This window comes from Chiloscyllium punctatum, chromosome 12 (assembly GCF_047496795.1).
Source record: "Chiloscyllium punctatum isolate Juve2018m chromosome 12, sChiPun1.3, whole genome shotgun sequence".
In the NCBI taxonomy this organism is placed as follows: Eukaryota; Metazoa; Chordata; class Chondrichthyes; order Orectolobiformes; family Hemiscylliidae; genus Chiloscyllium; species Chiloscyllium punctatum.
Window position 1 is genome coordinate 14,307,238 of NC_092750.1, and position 26,874 is coordinate 14,334,111.

Here is a 26,874-nt window from a genome sequence, read left to right on the forward strand (position 1 = left end):
ATAAAAATGAAACTTCAAGGTTTTGGCTTCATTTGCAATGTGAGGTTGTTTCAAAGTCCACCGTTGTTGTTCTGCTATCCTGTTTGCTAACATTGCTGCCTGTTTAGTTTTTGCTAGACCCTTTATGTCACTGAAGTAAAATGAAGTTATTTGAAGTATGAATAAAGTTACCAATAGGCTTGCTTCAAGATTTGTCAGTTATCCTTAGTACGGTCCTCTAGTTGTAGCAATGGCCTTGGTCCACTCCTTAAATGCATTGTTAGTCCTTGTCGGTGCATATTCTATATTCTGCGAAATGTTAATGTTTGTTCTTCTAATGGATTCTTAGGGATTTGAACATGTCTGAGTTTGTCTACAATCCCAAAGCTGGTCCTTGCATCTATGACCTGGTTGCAGTCACTAACCACTATGGAGGAATGGGAGGAGGCCATTGTAAGTTTGTTAGTTTTTATTCATTGAAAATTGACATTCATTACTTCTGGAAGTAGAAGTATAATTTTCTTTGCCTTGCCAACAGATACTGCATATGCTAAAAATAAAATTGATGGACAGTGGTATTACTTTGATGACAGTAGTGTATCAGGGGCATCTGAAGATCAGATTGTGGTAAGTTGCACGAACTACAGCGCATAAAATATTGTCGTATTTGGGAAGTTGTCATAAGTGAAAAGTATTAGTTGCATGCTTGCACACAATTTTATAACTGACTCCATAAGGGGGGCAGATTAATCTGATAAATGTGAAGAGTTTGACTTTTACAATTGAGATTACCATATATCTGAATTTTTCATTAACCCTTTTATGTTCAACCATATTCAAATTACCTTTGCCCTAGTTCACATCAGCCTCTTAATTGGCATCTGTGAAATGCCTTAGATTGTTTAGCTTTTTTAAAATTATTCTCTGGGTGTTCCTTATTATTTTCCACAAGTTGATATGTTTAAGACACAATTCACCTCATCATTGCTGCTAAGGTTTCCTATAGAAAAGTTCCATATATAAAGCTGTCAGTATCAACAGACCTTTTCTCTGTAAAGATTTTATTCCTGAATTTCAGCACTCAGAAATCAATCAGTTGATTGTCATAATCCTGCATCTTTTTTTCTAATCTTGCATTTCTACCATCAGTCTCTTTTTGCTTCCCTGCAACACTTCAATTTCTGTGTCTCAAACAGAAAACCTAAATTATTCTTGTGGAAATCACTATGTTGGTGATTGCTACTGTCGCAAATTTGCGGTTTTCTGACTTTGTCTACATAGAACCGTATAGCACAAGAATGAGCCCTACAGCCCAACATGTTGTGCTGAACATGACACCTAATTAAACTGATCCCTTCTGCCTGCCCTTCGTCCATATCCTTCCATTCCTTGCATATTCATGTCTTTATCTAAAAGTACCCAAAATGTCCTTATTATATCTGAATATCCTTACTACCTTCCTTGTACAGGGGGCAGTCCTCTGGCACTTTACCTGCGTTTAAGTATGTTACAAAGATATGTCAAGGCCCTAGCTATTTCCTCTCTCCCCTCCCTCAGCAACCTGGGATAGATCCCATCCGGTCCTGGGGTTTGTCCGCCTTAATAACCTCTAGCCTACCCAAGACATCTTCCCTCCTAATTGTCAACATGATCCAGAGTAAACAAACTTCGATCTCTAGTCTCAACATTCTTCACATCCCTCTCATCAGTGAACACTGATGCAAAGTAATCATTGAAAATCTTACCCATTTTCTCAGGTTTGACACACAGCCTTCCTTATCCTTTAGTGCACCTACTCTTTCTCTATTAGGCAGCATCTGAAGAGCGGGAAAATTGACGTTTCAGGCCAGAGCCCTTCATCAGAAATGGTTGCTGATGAAGAGCTCCAGCCCAAAATGTCGATTTTCCTGCTCGGATGCTGCCTGACTTTCTGTGCTTTTTCAGCAACACGCTCTCAACTCTGATCTCCAGCATCCGCAGACCTCACTGTCTCCTCTTTCTCTAGTTACCCTCTTGCTGCTTATATATGAATAAATGAGTATATATGTGAGTGAGCTGAAGTTTCCTTTAAACATCATTTAGAAATTTCACACTTTTTAAATTTGTTTTTAAATTTCTTAACTTCCATCTGCCACCTTGTTGCCTACTCACTTTGATCTTGAGTAACCTGACGCAAGCCAAGAAATGGATTATAAAAGGATTTTGAAGAAGCAGCAACAAATGCAAGATTTTTTTTCCATTATGTATGGTAAATTGCATTGCACCCACCACCAAAGCTTGGTCATTAACTGGGATTTTTTATTTTTTCTAGACAAAAGCAGCTTATGTTCTTTTCTACCAGCGTAGAGACTCCAATAACCATCACAACAGTTCACCTGCTTCCTTGAGTACTCCTGAAGAGAATGGTGAGAATAGAAAAAATGAAGAAGATAGAATGGATACCAACTAAGATGAAACTGCATGATTTGGCAACAAGAAATTAGATCTACTGTTTTTGGATTGTGTTGCTCTACCATCAGCACCAGCTGCCTTCAGGGTAGGGGACAAGAACCCTCTTGAAACAGCAACTTTTTAAAAGCAAAATTGATCAGATCTGAATGAATGGGTGAGCAAAAATAACATGCTCTGTTTCAGAATCTACTGATTTCTGATGGCAATTAATGGATGTCACTGTAAAATAAACTGCTTTGGAAATTTTTAAGTGAGTTTTTTTCTCATCAGCTATTTAAGATAAGGATTTTAGTTCGGTTTATTTTTGAAAAGGGTTGCAGTTTCTCTCCTTCCTTCCCAGATTAATTTTCTGTCCAATTTGAAATTTTAAGTTATGTCACAAACCTTGCATTGCCTGTATTGTTTCCTCTTATTGGTAAAATGGTATTTCTTTGCATGAGTGACACCTTACATCTTAACCTGGAAATGTTGCATTATGAATTTGTAGCAGAGCACTGGTTTATTTGTGGTTTGGCTACTGAGACTCAAATAATAAAATTTGTAATATTATATTGTATTATAGGCGGCACAGGAACAGAGGTTTCCAAACCCCAGGTGCGATACTGATCCAAACCAGCATAACCTTGCTGGTATGTATTGTAATGTAAATTTCACATCAGTTTCTTCTAGTCTTTTTGCTCAAACTGGCACTTTGTAAGTAGCTGGTTTTAATACATATCTCTACATAAATAAAGACTGCTGATTGGAGCTGTGACTTGTCTGTCATGTGGGCTTACTAACGAGTGGAAATAGTGTCGTTATCTGAACACCAAATTTTGAGGACAATGAATTTAGCTGTTATTATATGGACTCTTGGTTTCGAACAAAAATTGGCAAGTAGTTGTGAACTAGTAATAAATCTTAATTCAATCTAGAACCTCGACAGAAAATACTGATTTTACGGTCTTGTATGACCACTATTATAATAGAGAAATACTCAGGATCTCAATATATTAATTTTGTACTGAGTCGATCCAAATTCATATGTGCTTAAAACACTTAAAACATCTAATCCTTCCGAAATCAAGAACAATGAATGAATTTAAATAGCAAAGGCCTGCTGTACTTCCTCACAAATCTATCCCTTTTACTACTTATCCCTTCATATCTCGCCCTGCATACTACACAGTTCTTTCTGATGTGCAAAACCACAAATGTTGACTACTAAAATAATTAAAAATGTAAAGCTCTCATATTTCCCTGTTGAATGTAGATAACAGCAATATTTTACATGCCATTTGTAATTTCATTCATTACTTCAACCTTGCCCTTTTTCCAGCCTGTGTTTAATCTTGACCTTCTAGTGAACAGAATTGGCTTTCTGACTTAATACCTGGTGAAAGTTGTTTTTGTACATTGGGCCATTTGTGGTATTGTGAAAGTGATTAGTGAAGGATCAAGAGTCCCCTCCAAAACAAGCGAGAGTGCCACAACAATAGTACTTTCCCCCTTTTCAACAGTCACTTTATATATATTTGTGGTGGAATCTGCAGATCACAATTTGGATTAACAACATCAACCTAGACGCTGAATGTTTTGATTCTTTGCTGATCATCATTCCGTAGGAGAATCCATCATTTTATCCGACTCTATATTGTTCTCCTGAAGAAAACATTAGAAAACTAGCAGAGGGAGGGGTATGAAGTACATCAGCTTGAGGTGAATCTAAGAAGCATTCTTCGGGTGAGTGAGGTTTTTTCTGACAAGCTATATTAGTACAATCACGTCATTTCTCAAAAGTCACTCATTTCCTCATAATGCGACAGTAATAAAGATATTAAAAATACTGAAACCCCTTTGAGGAAGCACATTGAGCTTTTTGAAACTAGCTTTCCAAAGTGAAATGCAGTGCTAACCAGAGAGCTCACTTGGAGAAACTACTTTAGCAGGAGCAGTGAATCTATGGAGTTCATTGCCACAGAAGGCTTTGGAGGCCAGATCATTGAGTATATTTAAGAAGAGGTAGATAGGTCCTTGATTGTTAAGGGGAATCAAAGTTTACAGGGAGAAAGTGGGAGAATGGGGTTGAGAAACTTATCAGCCATGATTGAATGGCAGAGAAGATTTAATGGGCCAAATAGCCTCATTTCTTCTCCTATGTCTTATGGTATTATTTGTAAAATCAGAAATGTACATTCTTGTACATGTTGCAAATGGAGATAGTGTGACTGGATTTAAGTTCTCCATCTGCAATATTACACACATCAGCACAGTCAGTAATACTGATCAATATTTTTAACTCTATGTTGACTGATGCAACATTTCAATTGGATTGTGAAACACGTATTTCACAATTTGAAGTGAAATGCAACCGTCAGTAACTTGGTGCTAGCTCATCCTGACGCTAAGTAGACTATGTTGAATATTTAAAGTTGATTCATGACTGATAAGACAATCCTCGGCTGACTCTTGTCATTAATACCTTGTTTACTATCCCTGCCTTCCCAGAAAAACTCGTAACCAGAAATAAATACACGAGCTTATGTCTTGAATCAAAAGAAAACATTAAAACATGGCATAGGCGAAGAGCAATAGAGGTGAAATACAGATTGTTACGATGTGTATGTTGCCTATATACTATTCAGTGTTCCAAGCAAATATGAAAACTGATCAAAGAATGCCAAACATTGAGATCACATGACATGGGAGGGGAGTCTAGTGTTGAGTGGACGACAGCATCATGGAGTCAAAAATTTAATCTTTTGCAATGCATTGTACTCTACCGCCAATAAAACTCAGGCCAAAAATTAATGCACAAAGGTTACAGGTCGTTCTGATGTAATGCAACCGTTGCGTTCTTCTACAACCCCATGTTATGGAAAACCGCTATAGAAAATCGCAATGTTGAAGATCTGTATAGAAAATTGCTATACCAATTTGGTAAAAAGTTTGCCTTACCCAAATATCATCCAGACTTTGTAAGTCATATTACTGCCAATTCGCATTGACAAAATGTGTTTTCTACAAGGACTACCTGTAGTATGATTAGAATGGCATGTAGATTGCTGGATTGTTTTGAGGAAAACGCTTTTCAACCATGGATAAAAGGTCATCCAATGATAAAAAGATGCATATACCAAGAAAAAGCATAAGCTTAAAACTAAACTAAAAGTCATGCAGGTAAGTTGCTTTACAAAGACAATCCAGATTTATACTGGTATGCATTGTCTGAAAAGTCCTGAGGCATTAGGAAATATAGTACCTGACATTTGCAACTTGAACTGGGTAAGCAGCAGGAGGTTAACTGGTGTTGCTGCGCTGTGTAGGGTCTGTTGGTTAGGCTCCATCAAATTAAGCATCCAGTACCTTGATTCCTGCCAATCTACACAAGTCTATGGTGAATCTAAAGGCTTCCAAAGCTTGACAATGATGCTAAGTAATCTTTTCAGTCTTGCTAGCATATTGGGCAATGCCTTCTGTTTGAACAGTTTTTAAAGGAATGATAAACTCATCCATCCCTTCATCATCTTCCCCTATCCAACAGGTAACCATTGACACACTAGCATTGTAGGAAAGATTAACCTCTCTTTCTTATTTACCTATTAAATATTTAGTAAAGGATTGGCTTCCCTGACTGCTCATGCCTCTTAGTGGCTCTCATTCAAGCATATAGCATGCTCTGTTCCTAGTAAATGTTACACCCTTGTACAGTTCAACCTGTGGTCATTATACCTACTTATTATTGCTGTTCCAACTTTGGAACCCATTTAACACAATGGCAAGCTTCAAATACTCAAACAGGTTCACCCAGGTAACAAGCATACCTAGAGCACCAAAGGAGATAATTCATCTCTATTTGAAAGGGATTCAGTGAGAGAGAGTTGATTTATATCTTGCCTCAATGACCATAGGATGTTTCAAAGTTCTTACAGCCAATGAAATAATTTTTGACATGTAGCTATTGGGGAAGCAGCTTATTTACACACAGCAAGCTATCACAATCAGTTGTGTATCAATAATTGGATAATTCATATTATGATCATGAGGGCTAATAGTTGGAGTTTGAATTAAGTAAACAGTTTCTTTAATGCTATTAGGACTACTACTTTACATTTCAGTAACTATATCAAAAAGAAAATCCAGATCCACTAAAAACACAGAACAGCTTTCTTTTTCTGCTCAAAAAACCAGATCCAGAGCAGTACAGCACATGCTACCATAAATGTAGATAATTATGTCCAAGATACAATAGGCAGAAATGTACCAACTAACTTCTAGGGAAATCTCAATTACTTCAGCTATATTTTAACCAAAATTCTGAAATATCAATTCCGTATGTAAGACAGATCATGATGTGAAAAGGGTAGTTTTCAACTTAAGTAACGACTGCATATTTTTCCTGTTTCAAGAACAAAAAATTGAGTATTCTTTACTTTGCAACCATAAGATTCATTTGAAAATGTAATACAGATTGGTCAAATATAAGCTGGGAAATAGAGAATGTTGAATAATTTCATTTAGAATTGAATTGGTTTAATATTTGAGCATTTATGTGAAGTTGTTTTAGAATTAACACCTTTTATTAGACAAATTTTGTAGGATGATTTCATGTATGCAGTTGCAGTAGACATATAATGTGAGAGAGAACATTTGGTTGGATATCATGAAAATCTACCTCTAATTTTGCATAGTTTAAGTTTCTGTAATGAAGCTGAAATGAAATAGTATTTTGACTGAAAAAAAAACATTTATTGGAACAGCCTCCTTCTATATTAGATTGTAACAGATTAGTTTCTATGTCCAGTTAGACGTTTACAGGCTACATTAAGTACTTCTCAGTAGACCTTAAGAAAAGTACCATCATACAGTAAATGCCTAACATCAGAAACTAGTTTGACTCACTCAGTACAGAAATGAGAATCTCTCTTTGCCCTCCCCTTTTCTTTGGGAGAACTTTTTGGGCAAGGGCACATTGTATGCATTTTTCATTTACAACAAATTACATTCTAAAGAGTGAACAGACAAATTAGAAAAATCACTAAAGCCAATGCAGTAAATGTAATTGCATACCTGTTGCTGTATCTTTTAAAATTTACAATTCATTGCATACTCTTGGCAAAACTTTAAAAGAAAAACTGCCATCATGTAATATAACCGATAGGATTCAACATGTAATACACTAAATTTTAACTTATTTATCTGTATCATCACCAAGTCATTCATTCTTTGGAAGAAGAAATTTGATGTCATCTTCAATCTCGATGGTGAGAAAATTTTTGCTATATCGTCTATATGGCTCACCATTTGGCCCAATAAGGAATTTCTCAAAATTCCAGCCAATATCAGAGCGACGGACTGGCTTCCAATCTATAAACTTTGGATCACGCATTAAGATGTCAGGATCATCATAAGCTTCAGGCAACTTCTTCTTCAGAAAAGTGAAGACTGGATTCTCCTCCTCTCCATTTACTTCAATCTTTTTGGACAAATAGAAATTTGGTTCAAAGCCATTGCCTGGACGGACATATTTCAAGGAATTAAGGATCTCCTCATTGTAGATATTTTCCTACAAAATCAAAGTAAAAGTACATTAAACTTGTGGATTTCTAAATTGCAGATTTTTTTCTTTCAGGACAAGTCTAAGACCACTATGGAATCACAGTTGAAACTATTTTGCGTAGTATTACTGGGATTAAAATGATGAGCGATTCTATGTTCCTACGTTGCACATTTTTACTTAAACAATAGCCAAATAAAAGTCTGAATTAATCAAAGATTGACAATTGTCATCATAAACTTTAAGTGAATAAGGAGATTGGAAAAAAAACTCTTTAAAAGTAAAATTATTGCTGTAAAGTCTGAATTTCAAATTTGCATCTAAATAGCTATATAAGCTTTGATAACATTTTGATTTTTATCAGAAATGTATTAATGTGTATAACTGGGTCTGCAATAATATAAATCACTTTAGAATAAGGTTTACACTTAAAAAAAAACAAGTCAATTAAAACAAGTGGTAAAATGTTCTGCAAGAAAGGAATGTACTTTGTCCTGAAAAGTGTTCAGTTTACCTGGTAGCCAAATTGGTTGCAAGGAAAACCCAGAATTACAAACCCCTGGTTGCCATAGCGACTCTGGAGCTCATTCATCTGTTGGTAATCCCTGATAGTTGTGCCTCATAAGGATGCAACATTTTCGATCAACACCACCTTTCCTATGAGGTTGGAGAAACTAAAGATCTCACCATTGAGTAGTTCCATAGATAATTCATAAAATGTCATTCCATTATCTGCCATCTTCCTTGCTAGTATTTAGCACTTTTCTGCAACACACTTAGATACAGGAGCGTTCGTACTTTTGAGTAATTGGAAATGTGCTCAAGATATCAAGTCAGTAACAATCTTTTGAAATTTTTGATACTTTGATCCAAGAGCGAGCATCACCACTCTAAGGAAAAAAAAGACAATAAGTAAATTACATCTGCATGCACTCTTGTCTGCAAAACCACCTATGATATTTATATCAACTTTTTCCCATCATAGACATATTCCATTTTAAATATATGTTTATGTAATTACAGAACAACTAAGTTTACATGTTGTTTTGATAGAAGTGATGCTGTCGTAACTCAATTTTGCAGTTAGGAAAAAGTGAGGGACTCCAGATGCTGGAGAGTCAAGAGTCAAAACGTGTGGTGCTGGGCAAGTACAGCAAATCAGGCAGCATCTGAGGAACAGCAGAGTGGACATTTCGGGCATAAGCTCTTCATCACATTCATGATTGAAGGGCTGTACTTTTCCAGTGCTACACTTGTCAACTCTCAATTTACAGTTCCAAGCTCGCCCATCTGGATTACGCAGAAATTCCTTTGCTCCTGTTAACTCAATTTCTACTTTCTCAGGTCAGACAGGTGGACCTCTTGGAATTTCCGACTGAAACCTTACAACAAGTGTAAGACTCCCTTCAAATATTCAAAGCATCCAGTCCCTTTGTGGCAGTTACTTTAGGCTTTCTTTAAAGGTCTGCTTAAATGTTGGCTTAAATAAGGAAGTATGTGCAGAAGTTTCAATGCTGCCTGTTTTCAATAAAAAGTAAATGTAAAAAATAAACAGTAAACAATTCAGTCTTTCTTTATTCTTTAAAATTTTGATTAAATTTTGCCTGGAATGTTAGTCTATTATGCCATATATCTAACCCCACTTCACTGAAGATTGGCATGTGATGTCAAGTCCCCATATAAAATGGAACTAGGACCAAATAATTTTTTTTTCTAGCAAAGTTGAACTGAAACAGAATATTCATAAAATTCAATTGTATTCGTATCAAGGCTGTGCTCAGTCATGATTTTCAAACCTAGCTTGCCAAGAAGTGATGAGGTTGATTCAGTTTTGACATCCAGTTTATACTCTGTAATAGGTACTTTTGAAAACAACATAAAATTGAGCAGGTTGTAGACAGACATTTAAACCTATGGGTTTCATTCCCAACTGAGTGTAACACTAATTTACCCTAACCAAGTTTAACAACGTTGAATTAAGCATCATAAAATCAGCCCAGTTTTTTTTTTCTAATTCATTCATGGAATGTGGGTGTGACTAGGTGGGGAAGGTATCGAAAGCTTCCTGTTGAACAGTCCAGTCCATTTGATGTAGGTAGACCCACAATATTAGTTGAGAAGAGGTACCAAGATTTTGACAAATAACTGAAGGAACAGCAATCTATTTCCAAGTCCAGATAAGAAGTGACTTGGAGGAGAACTTGCAAGAACTGCTGTTTCTGTGTATTGCTGTCCTTATCCTTCTCAAATGTAGTAATGTAGCTTTGGAAGATACCATCTGAGTGTCTGTGAATTTCTGCAGTGTGCCTTGTAGATGGTACATGCTGCTGCAACTGAGCATTGATGGAGGGATTGAATGTTTATGATATGCAAATCAAATAGGTTTTCTTATCCTGGATGATGTCATGTTTCTTGAATGTTGTTGGAGCTGCACTCATCCAAGCGAGTGGTAGTTTTCATTGGCAGACTTTGGGGAGTCAGGAGGTGAGTTCCTGCAGGAGATCTGGTCTCTGATCTGCTTTGGAGGCTACAGTATTTATATGGCCTGTCCAATTCAGTTTCTAGTCATAGTAACCCTCAGGATATAGATAATAAAGGATTCAGTAATAGTGATACCTTTGAATGTCAAGAAGCAATGGTTAGATATCTTTTTTGTTAGATATTGGTGTTGCAAATGTTACTTCTCAAGTGCCTGCCCCAAACTGAATTATATCCAGGTCTTGCTGCATTTAGACACGCACTGCTTTAGTATCTCAGGAGTTGTAAATGGTGCTGAACATTGTGCAATCATCAGCGTACATCCCAATTCTGACCTTTCGATGGAGCAAAGATTGTTAATGAAGCAGCAAAAGATGGTTAGGCCGAGGACAATACTCTGAGGAAACTCTGCATTTATCTTCGAACTGAGGTGACTGACCTCCAACAATGACAACCATATTCCTTTCTCCAGTTATGATCCAACCAGCAGACTTTGTCCCCTGATTTCTGTTGTTTTGCTAAGGTTTCTTGATGTTAGACTGAGTCAAATGCTGCCTTGATGTCAAGCATAGTAACTCTCATCTCACCTCTGGAATTCAGCTCTTTAGTTCATTTATGAACCAAGGCGACAATGACGGCAGGAGTTGAGTGGCTGTGGTGGAATCCAAACTGAGTATTAGTGAGCAGCTTATTATGAAGCAAGTGCTGGTTGATACACTATTGATGACCTCTTCCATCACTTTTCTGAGTAATGAGAGTAAATTAATGGTGTGGTAATTGGCCAGGTTGGATTTGTTCTGCTTTTGTGCACAGGATATACCTGGGCAATTTTCCAGGATATAGCTGTGCTGGAAAACTATATATTGCTATTAAATCTATTTTATTCTTTTTTTAAAAAAGTTTCAACAGCATTACCAATCTACAACATAGACAGGGGACAAAACGTCTGCAACACAAATTCCCAGCTCGGCGAGCAGAACCACAACAATGAGCACCCGAGCTACAAATCTCACAAACTTTGAACAACATAATCATTTACAGGTATACCACATGCATGAGAACATTATCACATTCAAGTTAATTCTGATGTCCCTGCTACAGGATGTTGAACTTGAAAAGGTTCAGAAAAGATTTACAAGGATGTTGCCTGGATTGGAGGGTTTGAACTATAGGAAAAGGCTGAATAAGCTGGGGCTTTTGTTTCCTTGGAGCATTGGAGGCTGAGGGGTGACCTTATTGTGGTATATACAATCATGAGGGGCACAGAAAGGGTGAACAATGTCTTTTTCTTCAGGTTGGGGAGTCCAAAACTAGAAGGCATAGATTTAAGATGAGAGAGGAAAGATTGACAAGGGACCTGAGGAGTAACATTTTCATGCAGAAAGTGGTGTATGGTGTATGCTAAAGGAAGTGGTGGAGGCAGGTACATTTAAAACACTTAAAAGGCATCTGATGGGTACATGAATAGTAAGGGTTTAGAGAGATGTGGGCCAAATGCTGGCAAATGGGACTAGATCAGTTTGTGACTTCTTGTTAGGCGCAGATGAGTTAGACTGAAGACTATCGTTCATTGCCTCAGTTTTCCTTTTATACTGATGTCTAGCTTCCCCCATCATTTAGGCTTCTCCTTTGGTTAATTGTATAATTATACAACCATATTGGCAGGACTGCAGAAATGTCTCTTGACTGCTTAACATGCATGTAGTTCTTTATTATTGCATCCTTCAAGGCAAAAATGGCCATGTTTATCATCTAGCCTATTTGATAGAACTTTGTGGAGTACACAGGTTATTACAACAGATAATCTGTACCCAGAAAGCCATGCTGCAAATAGGACACTACAGACAATTGAGCTTTAGACAATTTGCTGGCTTCGATTTCCTCTCCTAGCTTAAAATGCATAAAACTGTATAAAACCCTGGGACCTGATCAGGTACACCATAGGACTCTGTGGAAAACTAGGGAAGTGATTGCTGGGCCCCTCAGGATTTCTGAGATAATTGTATCATCAATAGCCACAGATAAGGTGCTGAGTGACTAAAGGTTGGCTAATGTGCCACTATTTTAAAAAGGTGGCAAGTTGCATTTCTGGTCAGAAAGGATATCACAGCTGTGCTGAAGGAGGGCACAACTGGAGGACTCGAGCAGTGAGGCATTATGGACAGAGCTCAAATAGGAAGGGAAACAATGTTGGGCTATACTACAGGCTTCCCAACAGCGAGCATGAGATAGAGGTACAAATATGTAAACAGATTATGGAAAGATGTAGGAACATCAGGGTGGTGGTGATAGGAGATTTTTATTTTCCTAATATTGACTGGGGTTCACTTTGTATTAGAGGTCTAGATGGAGCAGAATTTATAAGCAGCATCCAGGAGGGTTTTATAGAGCAGTATGTCAGTATTCAACTTGGGAAGGGTCCATACTGGACCTGGTGTTAGGGAATGAGCCCGGTCAGGTGGTTGAAGTTTCAGTAGGGGACTACTTTGGGAATAGTGCTCACAATTCCACAAGTTTTAGAATACTCATGGACAAAGATAAGATTGGTCCTAAAGGAAGAGTGCTAAATTGGGAGAAGGCCAACTATAGCAAAATTTGGCAGGAGCTGGGAAATGTGGATTGGGAGCAGTTATTTGAAGGTAAATCTACATTTGATATGTGGGAGGCTTTTAGACAGAGGTTGATTAGGGTGCAGGACAGACATGTCCCTATGAAAATGAGGGATAAAAATGCAAGATTGGGGAACCATGGATGACAGGTGAAATTGTGATACTAACAAAGCAAAAAAAGGAAGTGTACATAGGGTCTAGGTGACTGAAAACAGATGAAGTTTTGGAAGAATATTAGGGAAGTAGGTCCAATCTGAAACTAGGAATTAAGAGGGCTAAAAGAGCCATGAAATATCTTTAGCAAACAGAGTTAAGGAAAATCCCAAAGCCATTTATTTGTATATAAAGAGCAAGAGTGAGATGTTAAAGGGTTAATTTGTTCTGCTGCCCTTCAAGAAATTGGATGTCCCAGGGAGTAGGGTAGTATGTCTCTGTCTTGCAGGTAGAATGTAAAAAAAAATTACATTGCCATCTCCTGCTATTCAGAATCAATAAGAACATTGCAGTTAAAATTCTGACCACACTCTGAAGTTAAAATAAATGATCTACACCAGATCTTGCCATTAAGGAAAGATCTACATCACATTGTTTCCTAAATAATCATAGAGTCATAGAGGTGTACAGCATGGAAACAGACCCTTCGGTCTAACCCGTTTATGTTGACCCGATATCCCAACCCAATCTAGTCCCACCTGCCATTGTGTCTTAAGTGGCATGTAACTATGGGGGAATGGCTGGGGGTTATCTTGTGAGCATTACTGACTGTGATGTAAAATTTTATATAAAGGAAAATTGCTCTGTTTGTTCAGCGAGATCTCTTGACACAGCTTCGCAAGCATTGCTAAGAGTGTTAAGTGATACTCCAAACCTTGAATTTGCTTAATGAATTTGGCTGTTCACAGAAGTTGGCGTATTGCAGTTGCATCAAGTGTCTAAGAATCTCAAGAAAAAGAACTTAACATTTGATGGCAGTAGTGGGATTCCAACAGCTTCTAGATGGACTAAGTGATTACCTGCATGACAGTAATATGAGACAGATGGGCCCACTTGGTAAGATTACTTTGATCTCTCTCACTAACTAATCACTCAATCAACCCCTCGTCCCCTAGGAGTCTGCAATGACGGAATCTCTGAGATAACTTATGCACTTGTAAGCCAATGAGTTTGCTTTCAGAACCCTGGAATTTGGAGGTTTGAGTCCTCAGAACCATAAGTTCACTGGAAGGGAGGTTAGAGTCCCTCCCTGAATTCACAGGTTTGAGTTCTCAGAACCACAAGTTACTGGAAAGGGAAGTTAGAGTCCCCTTGGAATTCGGAGGTTAGGGTCCTGTAATAGTGAGGTTTGAGGCTCTGGAGCACAGTACATAAGATAAAGGATAACTAATGTGTCTGTCACAATCACCCTGCCTTAGACCAGTTGTTAAGAGGGGAAAGTCCCCCACATGAAGGTCAGGAACCTGAACTGGGTGTGAAGACTGAAGACACTGGACTAGAATATAGATAAGTTAGGAAGTTGAGACTTTAAAAATGGTACAGACGTTGGATAACTCGGGTGTCAGAACCCCTTTGCTTCGGTTATGCTGGGATGACTCCAAAATGAGGAATGGTTCAGGTGCCTGTCAGGATGTTTTTATATTAAAAAAAATTGGGAAATGAAATTTGGCTGATAGGAGGAACTTGGGACAGAGATAAATGTTTAAAAGCAGAAGAGGCAATTTGGAAACGTAATATGGGGAATAAATGGAAAACTTTCATATCCATATGTGGAAAGAAAAGCAGGAATTTTCAGCATTGCTTCACCTGAGGCCCACTGAAGATGTTACCTCGTAGGGTAACACAACGTCTGGAAATGAACCTCAGTGAGCAAACCTACATCCATGATGAAAGACTGCTGAGGAAATAAACAAATCTAAACAAGCCAGCTGGGAGAATTATGCGTGTCAAAGAGGGATTAGAGTGTGTGATAATGAGGGAAAACCGAAGTCTTGGGAAGTGCTGAAGAGTCTGTGTAAGGATTATGATATGAGTAAAGGAAAACAGGAAAAATTGAGGAAGCAAAGACAAAATAAGGAATTAGAGTCAAAACACCAAGCTGGACTATCAAGTAGGAATAAAATGGAGGTACCTCCTGACATGTTTGGTCTGCCAATAATGTTTCAGGGACACCTATTCAGAACTCACTATATGTCCAAAATCTCCTCAAAGTCATCCTCCTTCCAAAGCAATTGACCATAATCAAATGTGCTGCGCTCTGTGAACTGGCAGGCACTAAATAGATCACCAACCTCAAAAGCAACAAGCATACCAGACATTGTCACTGTGCAGCATTTACAGGGGGATGCCCCTGACCCAGAAAAACAAATATGGAAGACGCATGGGTGTTTGCACTCTGTGTCAAAAGTATGTATACCTAATGCTTGTTACCAATGCTAATAATACCTGGAATATTTTATTCCGTTTTTAACTGTCATTTCACGTTTCAGTTCATAGATGTCAATTTAAATTGCAGCTATTTAGAAAATATTCATACGTTGCTTTTTGTTAAGTGACTACTCATTTCCATTTTCTACAAGTTTACACAAAACTATTAGCAATTAGTACTTCGTAACAAAAAAATTGAAGTAGTTGTGTATTGATGTTATATTCTATGTAAAACATATTATTTCTATCAATTATTTACAACATTTTAGAATTAGAGATCTTGGTGTGTGAGATGACACAAGAACTTAATTAGTATACTGTAATTAGCTTACTGTAATTTCAGACGGGACAAGTGCAATGGCTTTCAGTTCCTTTTGAATGATTCTCAGATGGCAGGACTGTTTAAAGATTGACTAGATATAGCAGCAAAAAAAAATTAAACTTCAAGGAAAAATCTACAAGTGAATACTGCTGGTAAAGCCTTGCTCAGGTGATCAGGAAAGTAGACTTGAAATTAAATTTTATTACAACTAAGCATAAAGTCAAAAGTAACAGAAGTTTGAAAATGTAGTTAGAAATCAGGAACTGTGAAATACTTTTCCTAACAGCTTTCACATTAGGCAAAAGTGCGTACTGCAGATGCTGGAGATTAGTGTCAAGAGTGAGGTGCTGGAAAAGCACAATAGGTCAGGCAGCATCCGAGGAGCAGGAAAGTCAATGTTTAAGGCAAAAGCCTTTCATCAGAAATTACATTCACATTAGCCAAGTATTAATTTGTTAAAGGAAAATACTTTTTGAATTACATGAATGGGGTCCCAAAGGGTTTGATTTTAGGACTATTGATTGTTGTTTATAAATGACTGAATTGTTCAGGCAGTACAGTTTAAAAGTTTATGGATTGTATAAAACTTGATAATGTCATAAATAGTGAACAGAGTAACAGACTTCAAGAATTCAAAGAATGTTGAAATAGGAAGACACAATTTAGTATAGTTAATATGTGACTCTTCGTACTGATACCACCTTGGCAAGGAAGAAATGAGAGAGGAAATGCAAAGATACTTTCAGCAACTAATATCATCTCTAGAGTTTCTCCATTCACAGGTAAAGCACGCCTTCGGACCACTGCCCACCCCTCTACAACCTGGTCCAATGGATTCAATCAGCTCCCTAGTTATGAGCATGAAAAGTGAAGAAGCTAAAAATTGGTGAAGAGGTAAAGGTCCATACTCTTTTTGTCAGTGGCCGCCCAATGGATATTAAGCTACGTGAGCTTTACTTTCTCTTTCGATCATTTAAGGGATAAGAAGGTTCACTGATCAAGCTAGCACCAAAGCAGCCAGTTGGCTTTGTTATATGTGACAGCAGAGCTGGAGCACAGGCAGCAAAGAATGCTACGTTCACCTGCCGCACTTCATGCTCAGATGCGCTGGTATTCTCCATCTGAAACATCTCCGCAAGAATAGAAATGTCGTCAGTTTTGTTAAGTATTTAATTGTCCTTATCCAAGAATTCAGATTTCTCCATGGAATGGTGTGCAAGTATAGACTGGATTTTGTTTTCAGGTTGGAGTTTAATGAAGGAGATTTTGGATAACTGGCTCGTTTTCACTCAACTTGGAGGGGGTGGACTGGTCACTAAGGACTGTGGATTTAAGAACTTTACTGGTGAACTCTTATTTCCACCTGGGAGGATCCTATCTACTGCATGGACTAGTAATTCTTGTTGTTATAATAATTGTATGTTGTGTGTCAATACTGGCTGTCAGATTCTTATGAATAAACTGGTAGTGCCTTTTAGTTGGTTATCATGGAATGATAAAAGGAGGGAATGAGATGTTAAACGGTTAATTTGACCTGCTGACCTTCAAGAAATTGGATATCCTGGGGGGTGGGGTTGGTATGTTTCTCGGTCTTGCAAGTAGAATGTAAAAAAATTTACATTGCCATCTCCTGCTATTCAGAGTAACTTTAATTCGTCATTTCCTGCTATTCAGAATCAATAAGAACATTGCAGTTAAAATTCTGACCACACCTTGCTGTGAAAAAAAAGATTCACACCAGATATTGCCATTCAGGAATGATCTACATCAGTTTCTCGAAATAATCAAATCACTACATTGGGTCTTGAATAGCATGTGACTATGGGGGAGTGGCTGGGGGGTTGTCTTGTGGGCATTGCTGACCGTGATGTAAAATCTTGTATAAAAGGAAGAACTCTGTTCAGAAAGATCTCTTGATACGGCTTCGCAAGCCTAGCGAAGAGTGTTAAGTGATCCTCCAAAGCTTGTACTTGCTCAATAAATTTTGGATATTCATAGAAATTGGCGTATTACAGCTGCATCAAGTGTGTAAAAGTCTCAAGAAAAAGAACCTAACAAGAGGATAACTAGAGAAAGGGTTGGCCCACTCAAGAAGAAAGGAGGAAAGTTATGTGTGGAGTCAGAGAAAATGGGTGAGGTTAGTAATGAGTACTTTGCATGAGGGACATGATGGAGGTCAAGTTGGCATACAGTGGGAGAAAGTGTTGAGTATTCTAAAAGACATTAAGGGAGACAAGTCCCCAGGTCCGGATGGGATCTATCCCAGGTTACTGAGGGAAGCAAGAGAGGAAATAGCTGGGGCCTTAACAGATATCTTTACAGCATCCTTGAACTCAGGTGAAGTCCCGGAGGACTTGTGATTTGCTAATGTTATCCCCTTGTTTAAGGGTAGAAGGGATAATCTAGGTAATTATAGACTGGTGAGCCTGATGTCAGTGGTAGGGAAGCTGCTGGAGAAGCTACTGAGGGATAGGATCTATTTACATTTGGAAGAAAATGGGCTTATCAGTGATAGGCAACATGGTTTAATGCATGTTGCAGGGAAGGTCATGTCCTACCAACTTAATAGAATTCTTTTAGGAAGTGACAAAGTTGATTGATGAGGGAAGGGCAGCAGATGTCACATACATGGACTTCAGTAAGGCATTTGATAAGGTTTCCCATGGTAGGCTGATGGAGAAAGTGAAGTCACATGGGGTCCAGGGTGTACTAACTAGATGGATAGAGAACTGGCTGGGCAGCAGGAAACAGAGAGTAAATAGTGAAAGAGAGTTTCTCAAAATGGAGAACTATGACCAGTGGTGTTCGACAGGGATCTGTGTTGGGACCACTGTTGTTTGTGATCTGGAGGAAGGTATAGGTGGTCTGATGAGCAAATTTGCAGGAGACACTAAAGTTGCTAGAGTAGCAGATAGTGAGGGGGTCTATCAGGGAATGCAGCAGAATATAGATAGATTCGAGAGTCGAGCAGAGAAATGGCAGATGGAGTTCAAACCAGTCAAATGCGAGGTGATGCATTTTGGAAGATCCAATTCAAAAGTGAACTATACAGTAAATGGAAAAGCCCTTGGGAAAATAAATGTAGAGAGAGATTTGAGTGTTCAGGTCCATTGTACCCTGAAGGTAGCAGCATAGGTCAATAAAGTGGTCAAGAAGGCATACGGCATGCTTTCCTTCATCGGACGGGGTATTGAATACAAGATTTGGCAGATCATGTGACAGTTGTATCAGATTTTGGTCAGCCACATTTGGAATACTGTGTACAGTTCTGGTTGCCACATTACCAAAAGGATGTGGATGCTTTAGAGAGGGTGCAGAGGAGGTTCATGAAGATGTTGTCTGGTGTGGAGGGTGCTAGCTATGAAGAGTGGTTGAGTGGATTGGGATTATTTTTATTAGAAAGATGGAGGTTGAAGAAGGACCTGATTGAGGTCTACAAAATCCTGAAAAGTATAGACAGGGTGGATAGCAAGAAGCGTTTTCCCAGGATGGGGGACTCAATTACTAGGGGATCACAAGTTCAAGGTGAGAGGGGAAATGTTTAAGGGAGATATGCTTGAAACACAGAGGGTGGTGGGTGCCTAGAACGTGTTTGCCAGTGGAGATGGTAGAGGTGGGCACGATAACGTCATTTAAGATGTATCTAGACAGTCACGTGAATGGGCAGGGAACAGAGTGTTACAGATCCTTAGAAAATAGGTGACAGGTTTAGATAGAGGATCTAGCTCAGTGCAGGTTTGGAAAGCCTAAGGCCCTGTTCCTGTGCTGTAATCTTCTTTGTTCTTTCTTTGAAAAGCCAGGGAACAATAGACTGGCAAGCCCAACATTAGTGGGGGGCATGTTGTTGGAGGGAATCCTGAGGGACAGGATTTACATGTATTTGGAAAAGCAAGGACTGATTAGAAATAATCAACATGGCTTTGTGCATGGGAAATCGTGCTACACTAACTTGATTGAGTTTTTTGGAAGAAATAACAAAGAGGATTGATGAGGGCAGAGTGGTAGATGTGAACAATATGGATTTCATTAAGGCGTTCGAGAAGGTTCCTCATGGTAGACCAGTTAGCAAAGTTGGATCACATGGAATACAGGGAGAACTAGCCACTTAGATACAGAACAGGCTCAAAGGTAAAAGACGGAGGGTGGTGATGGAGAAAGTGAGGACTGCAAATGCTGGAGAGTCAGAGGTGAAAGGTGTGACACTGGAAAAACACAGCAGGTCAGGCAGCATCTGAACAGCAGGAGAGTTGACCGTTCAAGTATATGTCCTTCATCAGGAATGTGATAGAGGTGGTGGAGGATTGCTTTTCAGGCTGGAGGCCTGTGACCAGTGATGTGCCACAAGGTTTGATGTTGGGTCCAATGCTTTTCGTCATTTATATTAATAATTTGGATGTGAACATAGGAGGTATGATTAGTAAGTTTGCGAATTATACAAAAATTTGAGGTGTAGCAGACTGCAAAGATGGTTACCTCAGAGTACAAAGGGCCAATGGGCTGAGGAGTGGCAGATGGAATTTAATTTTGGGAAGGCTAATCAGGGTAGGACTTATATACTTAATGGTAAGGTCCTGAGTAGTGTTGCTGAACAACAAGATCTTGGAGTGCAGCTTCATACTTCCTTGAAAGTGGAGTCACTGGTAGGTAGGATAGTGAAAACGGCATTTTGTATGCTTTCTTTTATTGGTCAATGCATTGAGTGTAGGAGTTGGGAGGTCATGTTGCAGCTGTACAGGACACTGGTTAGGCCACCTTTTGAGTACTGTGTGCGATTCTGGTCTCCCTGCTCTAGGAAAGATGTTGTGAAACTTGAAAGGGTTCAGAAGTGATTTATAACAATGTTGCTAGGGTTTGAGCTACAGGGAGAGGCTGAATAGGCTGAGGCTGTCGTCCCTGGAGTGTGAGAGGCTGAAGGGTGACCTTATAGAGGTTTATTAAATCCTGAGGGGCATGAATAGGATAAATAGACAAGGTCTTTTCCTTGGGTGAGGGATTCCAAAACTAGAGGGCACAGGTTTAAGGTGAGAGGATAATGATTTTAAAAGGACCTAAGGGGCAAGTTTTTCACGCAGAGTGTGGTGCATATATGGAATGAGTTGCCAGAGGAAGTGGTGGAGACTGGTCCAATCAAAACATTTAAGAGACATCTGAATGGGTATATGAATAGGAAGGGTTTAGAGGGATATGAGCCATGTGCTTGCAAATGGGACAAGATCAATTTAGGATATCTGGTTGGCATGGACCAGTTGGACCTTAGGGTCTGTTTCCATGCTGTACATCTCTATGACTCTAAGTAGGTTTTCCCCTCATGTTGGTTCCCTGAAACTAGCAGAGTATGGTACATATGCCCTTTAAGATCCAATCAGCTTTGATGCCATACAGCCACCCTTAGTGAAAAACACTTAAATCCCTCAGTGCCTGTTGGAAGTGATGTTCAACCAGGAGGAGTACTGATTCACCACCTGAAGGAAAGCAAGACGTGGCAATAAGTGGCAGGTCTTTTGCTTTTGTTTGGCCTGTTGCCACGTGACTTCATGCAATGCAAAATCATTTAAGGAAGCCATTCACTCCTGGCTGTTTACCATTGTGTTAGTACCTCTGGTAGTTTCTTGCCCATGTTTCTTCTGAGTCACAAATTGAACATTCATATCTTTTCCATTGCAAAAACTGAATATTACAAGTGAGATTTTCTTCTCACATTTCTCTAAAACTCCAGACAAGGCATAGAAAAATACTTTCCTCTAACTGATGCTCCTTTTTTCCAGTTCTATGCACCCAGTTTTCTCTTTCACAAGAACAGAAAATGCTGGAACTCAGAACAAAGATTTCCTTGACTTTGCCCACATGACTTGCTCAGTCCAACCTTTTTAGGTTGTTTCAGATTTCCAGCAGCTGCAGTTTCTTTTTCAGGTTATCAGGAGTTTGTTTCATCATACCAGTCTTGATTTTCTTCTTTCTTTTACCCGTGCTACAATAAACTCTCCTTGCATCACTCTCCTAATACTCTTCTGTTACTCCCAGCTCCTTATTGATGTTGAAGTGGAGTCTGTGGCAGTCTCCTAATCTCACTCATCCTTCCCTAGGACATTAAAACCCTTCAAACTCCCGCCCCCCCACCCCCCTCCAACAAATGATAAACTTCCAAAGCACAAGCTGGAAAAAGTAAAGCCCCCAAAGTGTTCGAAATTTTCAAACATCCTCTGTGGAGAGAGAACTGGTGTTTAGATTCAGTGACCATTGACTTGGAAGATCGTCTCCTCAACGTTGTTGATATGACCCGAACATGAAATATTGGAAAATTACTCAGTCAGTAACTGTGATGACAGAAGTACTGTTTCAACTGGACGACCATTGACTTGTGTTATCTTGTGAGGTTTTGACCTTCCGACTATGTTATTTTCAGAAGAATGATGATTATATGCACTCACTCACTCACTCACGATTACTCCTCTGATGCCGATGCACGACCTTGCCTCCCCAGTGAAATGATTTACCTGTTGAACCGTTAAAATCGGTGATGATGACGAGGAGTAGGGCGGTAATGGGTGGAGGCTGACTATTATGCGGATGGGTCTCCCGCCTGCTCGAGCCGGAGACCGTTATCCTCCCCCGCGTGGCGCGGGCGGGCGCGAGCTGGTGACCGTTATTCTTCTCTCCCCGCCCCCCGCGCGCGAGATAGTGACCGTTATCCTTACCCCTCCCGTGGTGCGGGCGGGCGCGAGCTGGTGACCGTTATCCTTCCCCCTTCCCCCGCGAGCGAATGAGCGCGCGGTAGCTTCAAATGCTCGAGCGAATTCGTCTCACCAAGGGGCCGGCGAGTAACTGATCCTCCTCCCCGAGAGAGAACCAGCCAACCCCTACCGTCCGTATTACATCGTCCTCCTTTTTTAATATAGTTATTTTACTTTAACCGAGAATAGTCACTTTTGCTTTTCGAAAAGTCGAGCCTTCACACCTTGTAGTGTCAGCTCATTAGATCACATTTATAGCTCGTAGGTGATCTGGGCATATCGCATTTCTGGGAACTTGCTATTCGCAAATTGGTTGCTCCTTTTCCTACATTGCAGTACTGCCAGTATGCCAGGAATAGCTCATTGGCTGTAAAGCTGTTCTGCGAGTTCCTGAGGAAATGAAAGGATTTCTATATGTAAGTGCAAGCATTTCTAATGTTGTGCTAGCATAATGTTTTAACCAACCTCTTACACCTCTATGACTCAAAGTCTTCTGTGTGAATGCTTTGAAAACAGTTTGGTGGTTCAACTGTCTATTACAATTCATATTCATGAATTCAAAGTTTGTGAAAAGGTTTGTAGCTCGGGTGCTCGTTGTTGTGGTTCTGTTCGCCGAGCTGGGAATTTGTGTTGCAGACGTTTCGTCTCCTGTCTAGGTGACATACTCAGTGCTTGGGAGCCTCCTGTGAAGCGCTTCTGTGATCTTTCCTCCGGAATTTGTAGTGGTTTGTCTCTGCTGCTTCCGATTGTCAGTTCCAGCTGTCTGCTGCAGTGGCCGGTACCCAGCATGAGCAAAACCAGCGTAGTGTACAAAATCCCATGCAAGGACTGCACAAAACACTATATAGATCAAACAGGAAGACAGCTAACGATCCATATCCATGAACACCAACTAGCCACGAAATGACACGACCAGCTATCCTTAGTAGCCACACATGCGGATGACAAGCAACATGAGTTTGACTGGTTCAACGCTACTATTATAGGACAAGCCAAACAGAGAACAGCCAGGGAATTCCTAGAGGCATGGCACTCATCCACAGATTTTATCAACAAACACATCGACCTGGACCCAATATTCCGGCCACTACAGTGGACAGCTGGAACTGACAACCGGAAGCGGCAGAGACAAACCACTATAAATGCTGGAGGAAACATCACAGAAGCGCTTCACAGGAGGCTCCCATGCACTGAGGATATCACCTAGACAGGGGATGAAACGTCTGCAACACAAATTCCCAGCTCGGCGAACAGAACCACAACATATTCATGAATCCTAATAATCCCATATGGTCAATTGTGATGAGTCTTCGCCAATAAATAATGTACTTCTCTCTATCAGAGCTGAATAAATAATTATTCATGAGGTCAACTCACTGTTGTGGTTCTGTTCGCCAAGCTAGGAATTTGTGTTGCAGACGTTTCATCCCCTGTCTAGGTGACACCCTCAGTGCTAGACAGAGGACGAAATGACTGCAACACAAATTCCCAGCTCAGCGAACAGAACCACAACAACAAGCACCTGAGCTACAAATCTTCTCACAAACTTTGAAGGTCAACTCACTATTAATTAGTGGCACTCTGCCATATTCAATGCAAGATGGTTGTATTATTGTTTAGAAACCAGCAGCACCCATTTAAATGCCAAACAAAAACAGGAAGTGCTCGAGAAACATCGATAAAGAGAGAAACAAAGTTAACATTTTTGAAAACATTAACTTTGTTTCTCTCTCCTCAGATTCTGCCAGACCTGCTGGCCATCTTCAGCACTTAATGTTTTTACTAGATCTTCAGCATCTGAAGTACTTTGCTTTCATTCAAATCCAAAATCTGGCTCAAGATAGTAGGAGCTGTAAATAGATTGGGAGGAGGTTAAATGAATAGGTAAACATTTCAGCCACTAAGTCCACTTTAGGATACTGTGCTCGATGGCACCTGTGATTTTTGTCTCATTTTTTCAAGAATGCCTTCTAATGGAAGATCCAGCAATCAAAGAAGGAGCAAGGATACTGGAAAAGAGGAGCAAACAATTTTATTCAGTCACTTTCAATCATTTCTTGAAGAGAGATTTTGCAGAGAAAGACTGTTGTATCTCTATGGGAAGAACTGTATTTTAGTATCTGCCCCTATAACTACAGATTAATGCAAACAAAATTAATAATGTTACAATTGGGTTAAAAAATAGTTTTTACGGGCAGGAGATGAAGCAACAAGAGGACATAAATTTAAAACAATTGAACCTTTGGGAGATTAGGAGGATTTTTTTTAAAAAGCATATCTACTTGATCTGGTATGCAATGCTTGATAGGGTAGGGGAAGCTGTTACAATAGTAACTTTCAAAAGGACTTGGATTATATGGCTTCAAAAGAAAATAACTCAGATGTGGGGAAAGAGCAGGAAAGTGGATCTATTAGGATAGCTCTTTCAAAGAGCACATATAGGAACAATATGCCCGTAGACATTCTGTGTTGTATAATTATGTGGGTAGGATTGGAAAGGCAGCATATTGGTCACTCTCTGTTTCTTCCTTGGATGCCAGCATACTCTTTATCTTCTAAACCTAATGCTTCACACGACATTTGTCACCTCTCTGACCAGCAATTACTTGCATGCAGAACCTTATCATTTTTCACATTAACCTGGTAATATCACTAGATCTCATAGTATCTGCCTGATGTTATCTAGAGGATTATCCTCATTTTAGCTTTTACCTAATTCACTTAACCTTGTTGCAGGAGAAACTTGTGCAGGGTGCTCATGAGTGGCAGGACACAAGAGGGAACATCCCCACATAATGTATTCCCAACAAGGAGCAGACCATGGACCTGCTGGGGAAGATACTGCCAGAGGCTCATCTCAAGCAGCCACAGGGCATCTATGCAATATCACCCATGGTGCCTGAAATCAGGTAACTGACACCCTTTTTAAAGGAGCTGGGAAATCCATTCAGTTTGAATGAATGAAAAGCAAGGTAGTAGAATGATGGATGGAGAGTGTAGTGCTGGAAAAGCATAGCAGGTCAGACAGTATCCGAGGAGCAGGAGAAACGTCGATTCTCCTGCTGCTCGGATGCTGTCTGACCTGCTAAGCTTTTCCAGCACTACATTCTCGACCCATCATACTACTAGCTTGCTTTTCATGATGGATCGAGAGTGTAGTGCTGGAACCGAGGAGCAGGAGAATCAACATTTTGGGCATAATCCCTTCATCGGGAAGGGCTTATTCCTGATGAAGGGCTTATGCCCAAAACCTTGATTCTATTCCTCGGATGCTGCCTGACCTGCTGTGCTTTTCCAACACTACCCTCTCGACTCTGAGCTCCAGTATCTGCAGTCCTCACCTTCTCCTAGTAGTATAATGGGACCATTCAGTTTTATCATTTATTTGATGAGCCGTAGTGCACAGTGTAGTAAAGGACATCTACATAATCTACCATTATCCCTTTCATTTTTCTTCACCAAATTAAGTCTGTATAATTTGCTGAATACCCAAACTGTGTGATCAGATTTATAGAAACCTTCATGTAAATGCTAACTTCTTGAAAGTTATTATGATGCATTAACCCGCAGGAATTCTACACTCCATAAGCTTTCCAAGGAAGATTGCAAAATGAAAGAACATTTACAAATGACAAAGCATAATTCTGCCTTGACTGATAAAGTCTTTTGAAGAGTCATAATCACTGTATCTGTGTTCACTATATAGTGACAGAATGATCTTTGAGAAGACACTTTGTCCTTAAGATGTTTTTCATGCCTTAGTTTTCAAGGAAGACCATTGCAATATGCTTCAAATCATAGCTGGTTATGGCCTACACAACCTTGCAATCCAAAAATACCGAAGCACTGAAATTCTTGGGAAAGTGCCTCTACCTATGTTAGAAACACAGATCAGTGTGATATAATACTTCTGGAGGAATGTAATTCAGAGGGCTCCTCAGTGGCAGCTGCAAGAAACATTTTAACTCAGTTTATTAGTGAAACATTCTCACCCATTTAAACAAAATCAAGTCTTCTCATAATTTATTATGTTACAATATTCCAAAAATATTTACATGTTTTTCAACCCAGTATATATCCTGAAACATAACAACTTTGGCCCACTATCTCTCTGGTAAATAAATGAGCACAAAACAGGTACACATTTTTAAAATAAAAACAATTTATACGAAATACAAATGATCCTACTCCTTCATCTTGCTGTTTCTATTTATAAGTATCAAAACATGCCTTGGTTTCTCCTATAATTATGCTTTCCCTTAGGTGTAATCTCAGGCCATTGTCATGACAGATAATTGTCTACTCCGGTGATCAAAGAAAGGTTCATTGGACTAAGATATGAGCTTG

At 39.4% G+C, this 26,874-nt stretch overlaps 2 protein-coding genes across 6 annotated transcripts in view; one reads left to right on the top strand and one right to left on the bottom strand.

Annotated features, from left to right (window-relative positions):
- usp4 (ubiquitin specific peptidase 4 (proto-oncogene)) overlaps nucleotides 1-3,182 on the top strand; it is an 86,562-nt gene extending 83,380 nt beyond the window's left edge. Inside the window, exons 20-23 of one of the 2 annotated variants that reach the window (XM_072581879.1) lie at nucleotides 329-432; nucleotides 518-606; nucleotides 2,291-2,384; nucleotides 2,993-3,182. In XM_072581879.1, the coding sequence (XP_072437980.1) occupies nucleotides 329-432; nucleotides 518-606; nucleotides 2,291-2,384; nucleotides 2,993-3,036 (331 nt within the window). In that variant the 3' untranslated portion in view covers nucleotides 3,037-3,182. Of the gene's footprint in view, nucleotides 1-328; nucleotides 433-517; nucleotides 607-2,290 lie in introns of both variants that reach the window. The other variant, XM_072581880.1, reaches the window with a different exon arrangement.
- A 3,923-nt stretch (nucleotides 3,183-7,105) lies between these two features.
- On the bottom strand, nucleotides 7,106-22,877 carry LOC140483611 (glutathione peroxidase 1-like). Of its 4 annotated transcripts, none has more exons than XM_072581882.1 (3): nucleotides 22,492-22,877; nucleotides 8,481-8,856; nucleotides 7,106-7,975 (listed from the first exon to the last, which is right to left on the bottom strand). In XM_072581882.1, the coding sequence occupies exons 2-3, from the start codon at nucleotides 8,703-8,705 to the stop codon at nucleotides 7,625-7,627; spliced, it is 576 nt and encodes a 191-aa protein (XP_072437983.1). In that variant the 5' UTR covers nucleotides 8,706-8,856; nucleotides 22,492-22,877; the 3' UTR covers nucleotides 7,106-7,624. The 4 variants fall into 4 exon arrangements, with proteins under 4 accessions (XP_072437983.1, XP_072437984.1, XP_072437986.1 ...); XM_072581883.1 differs by having other exon boundaries at nucleotides 8,481-8,623; nucleotides 22,492-22,875; XM_072581885.1 differs by lacking the exon at nucleotides 22,492-22,877 and adding an exon at nucleotides 22,291-22,485 and having other exon boundaries at nucleotides 8,481-8,623.
- Nucleotides 22,878-26,874: the final 3,997 nt, after the last annotated feature.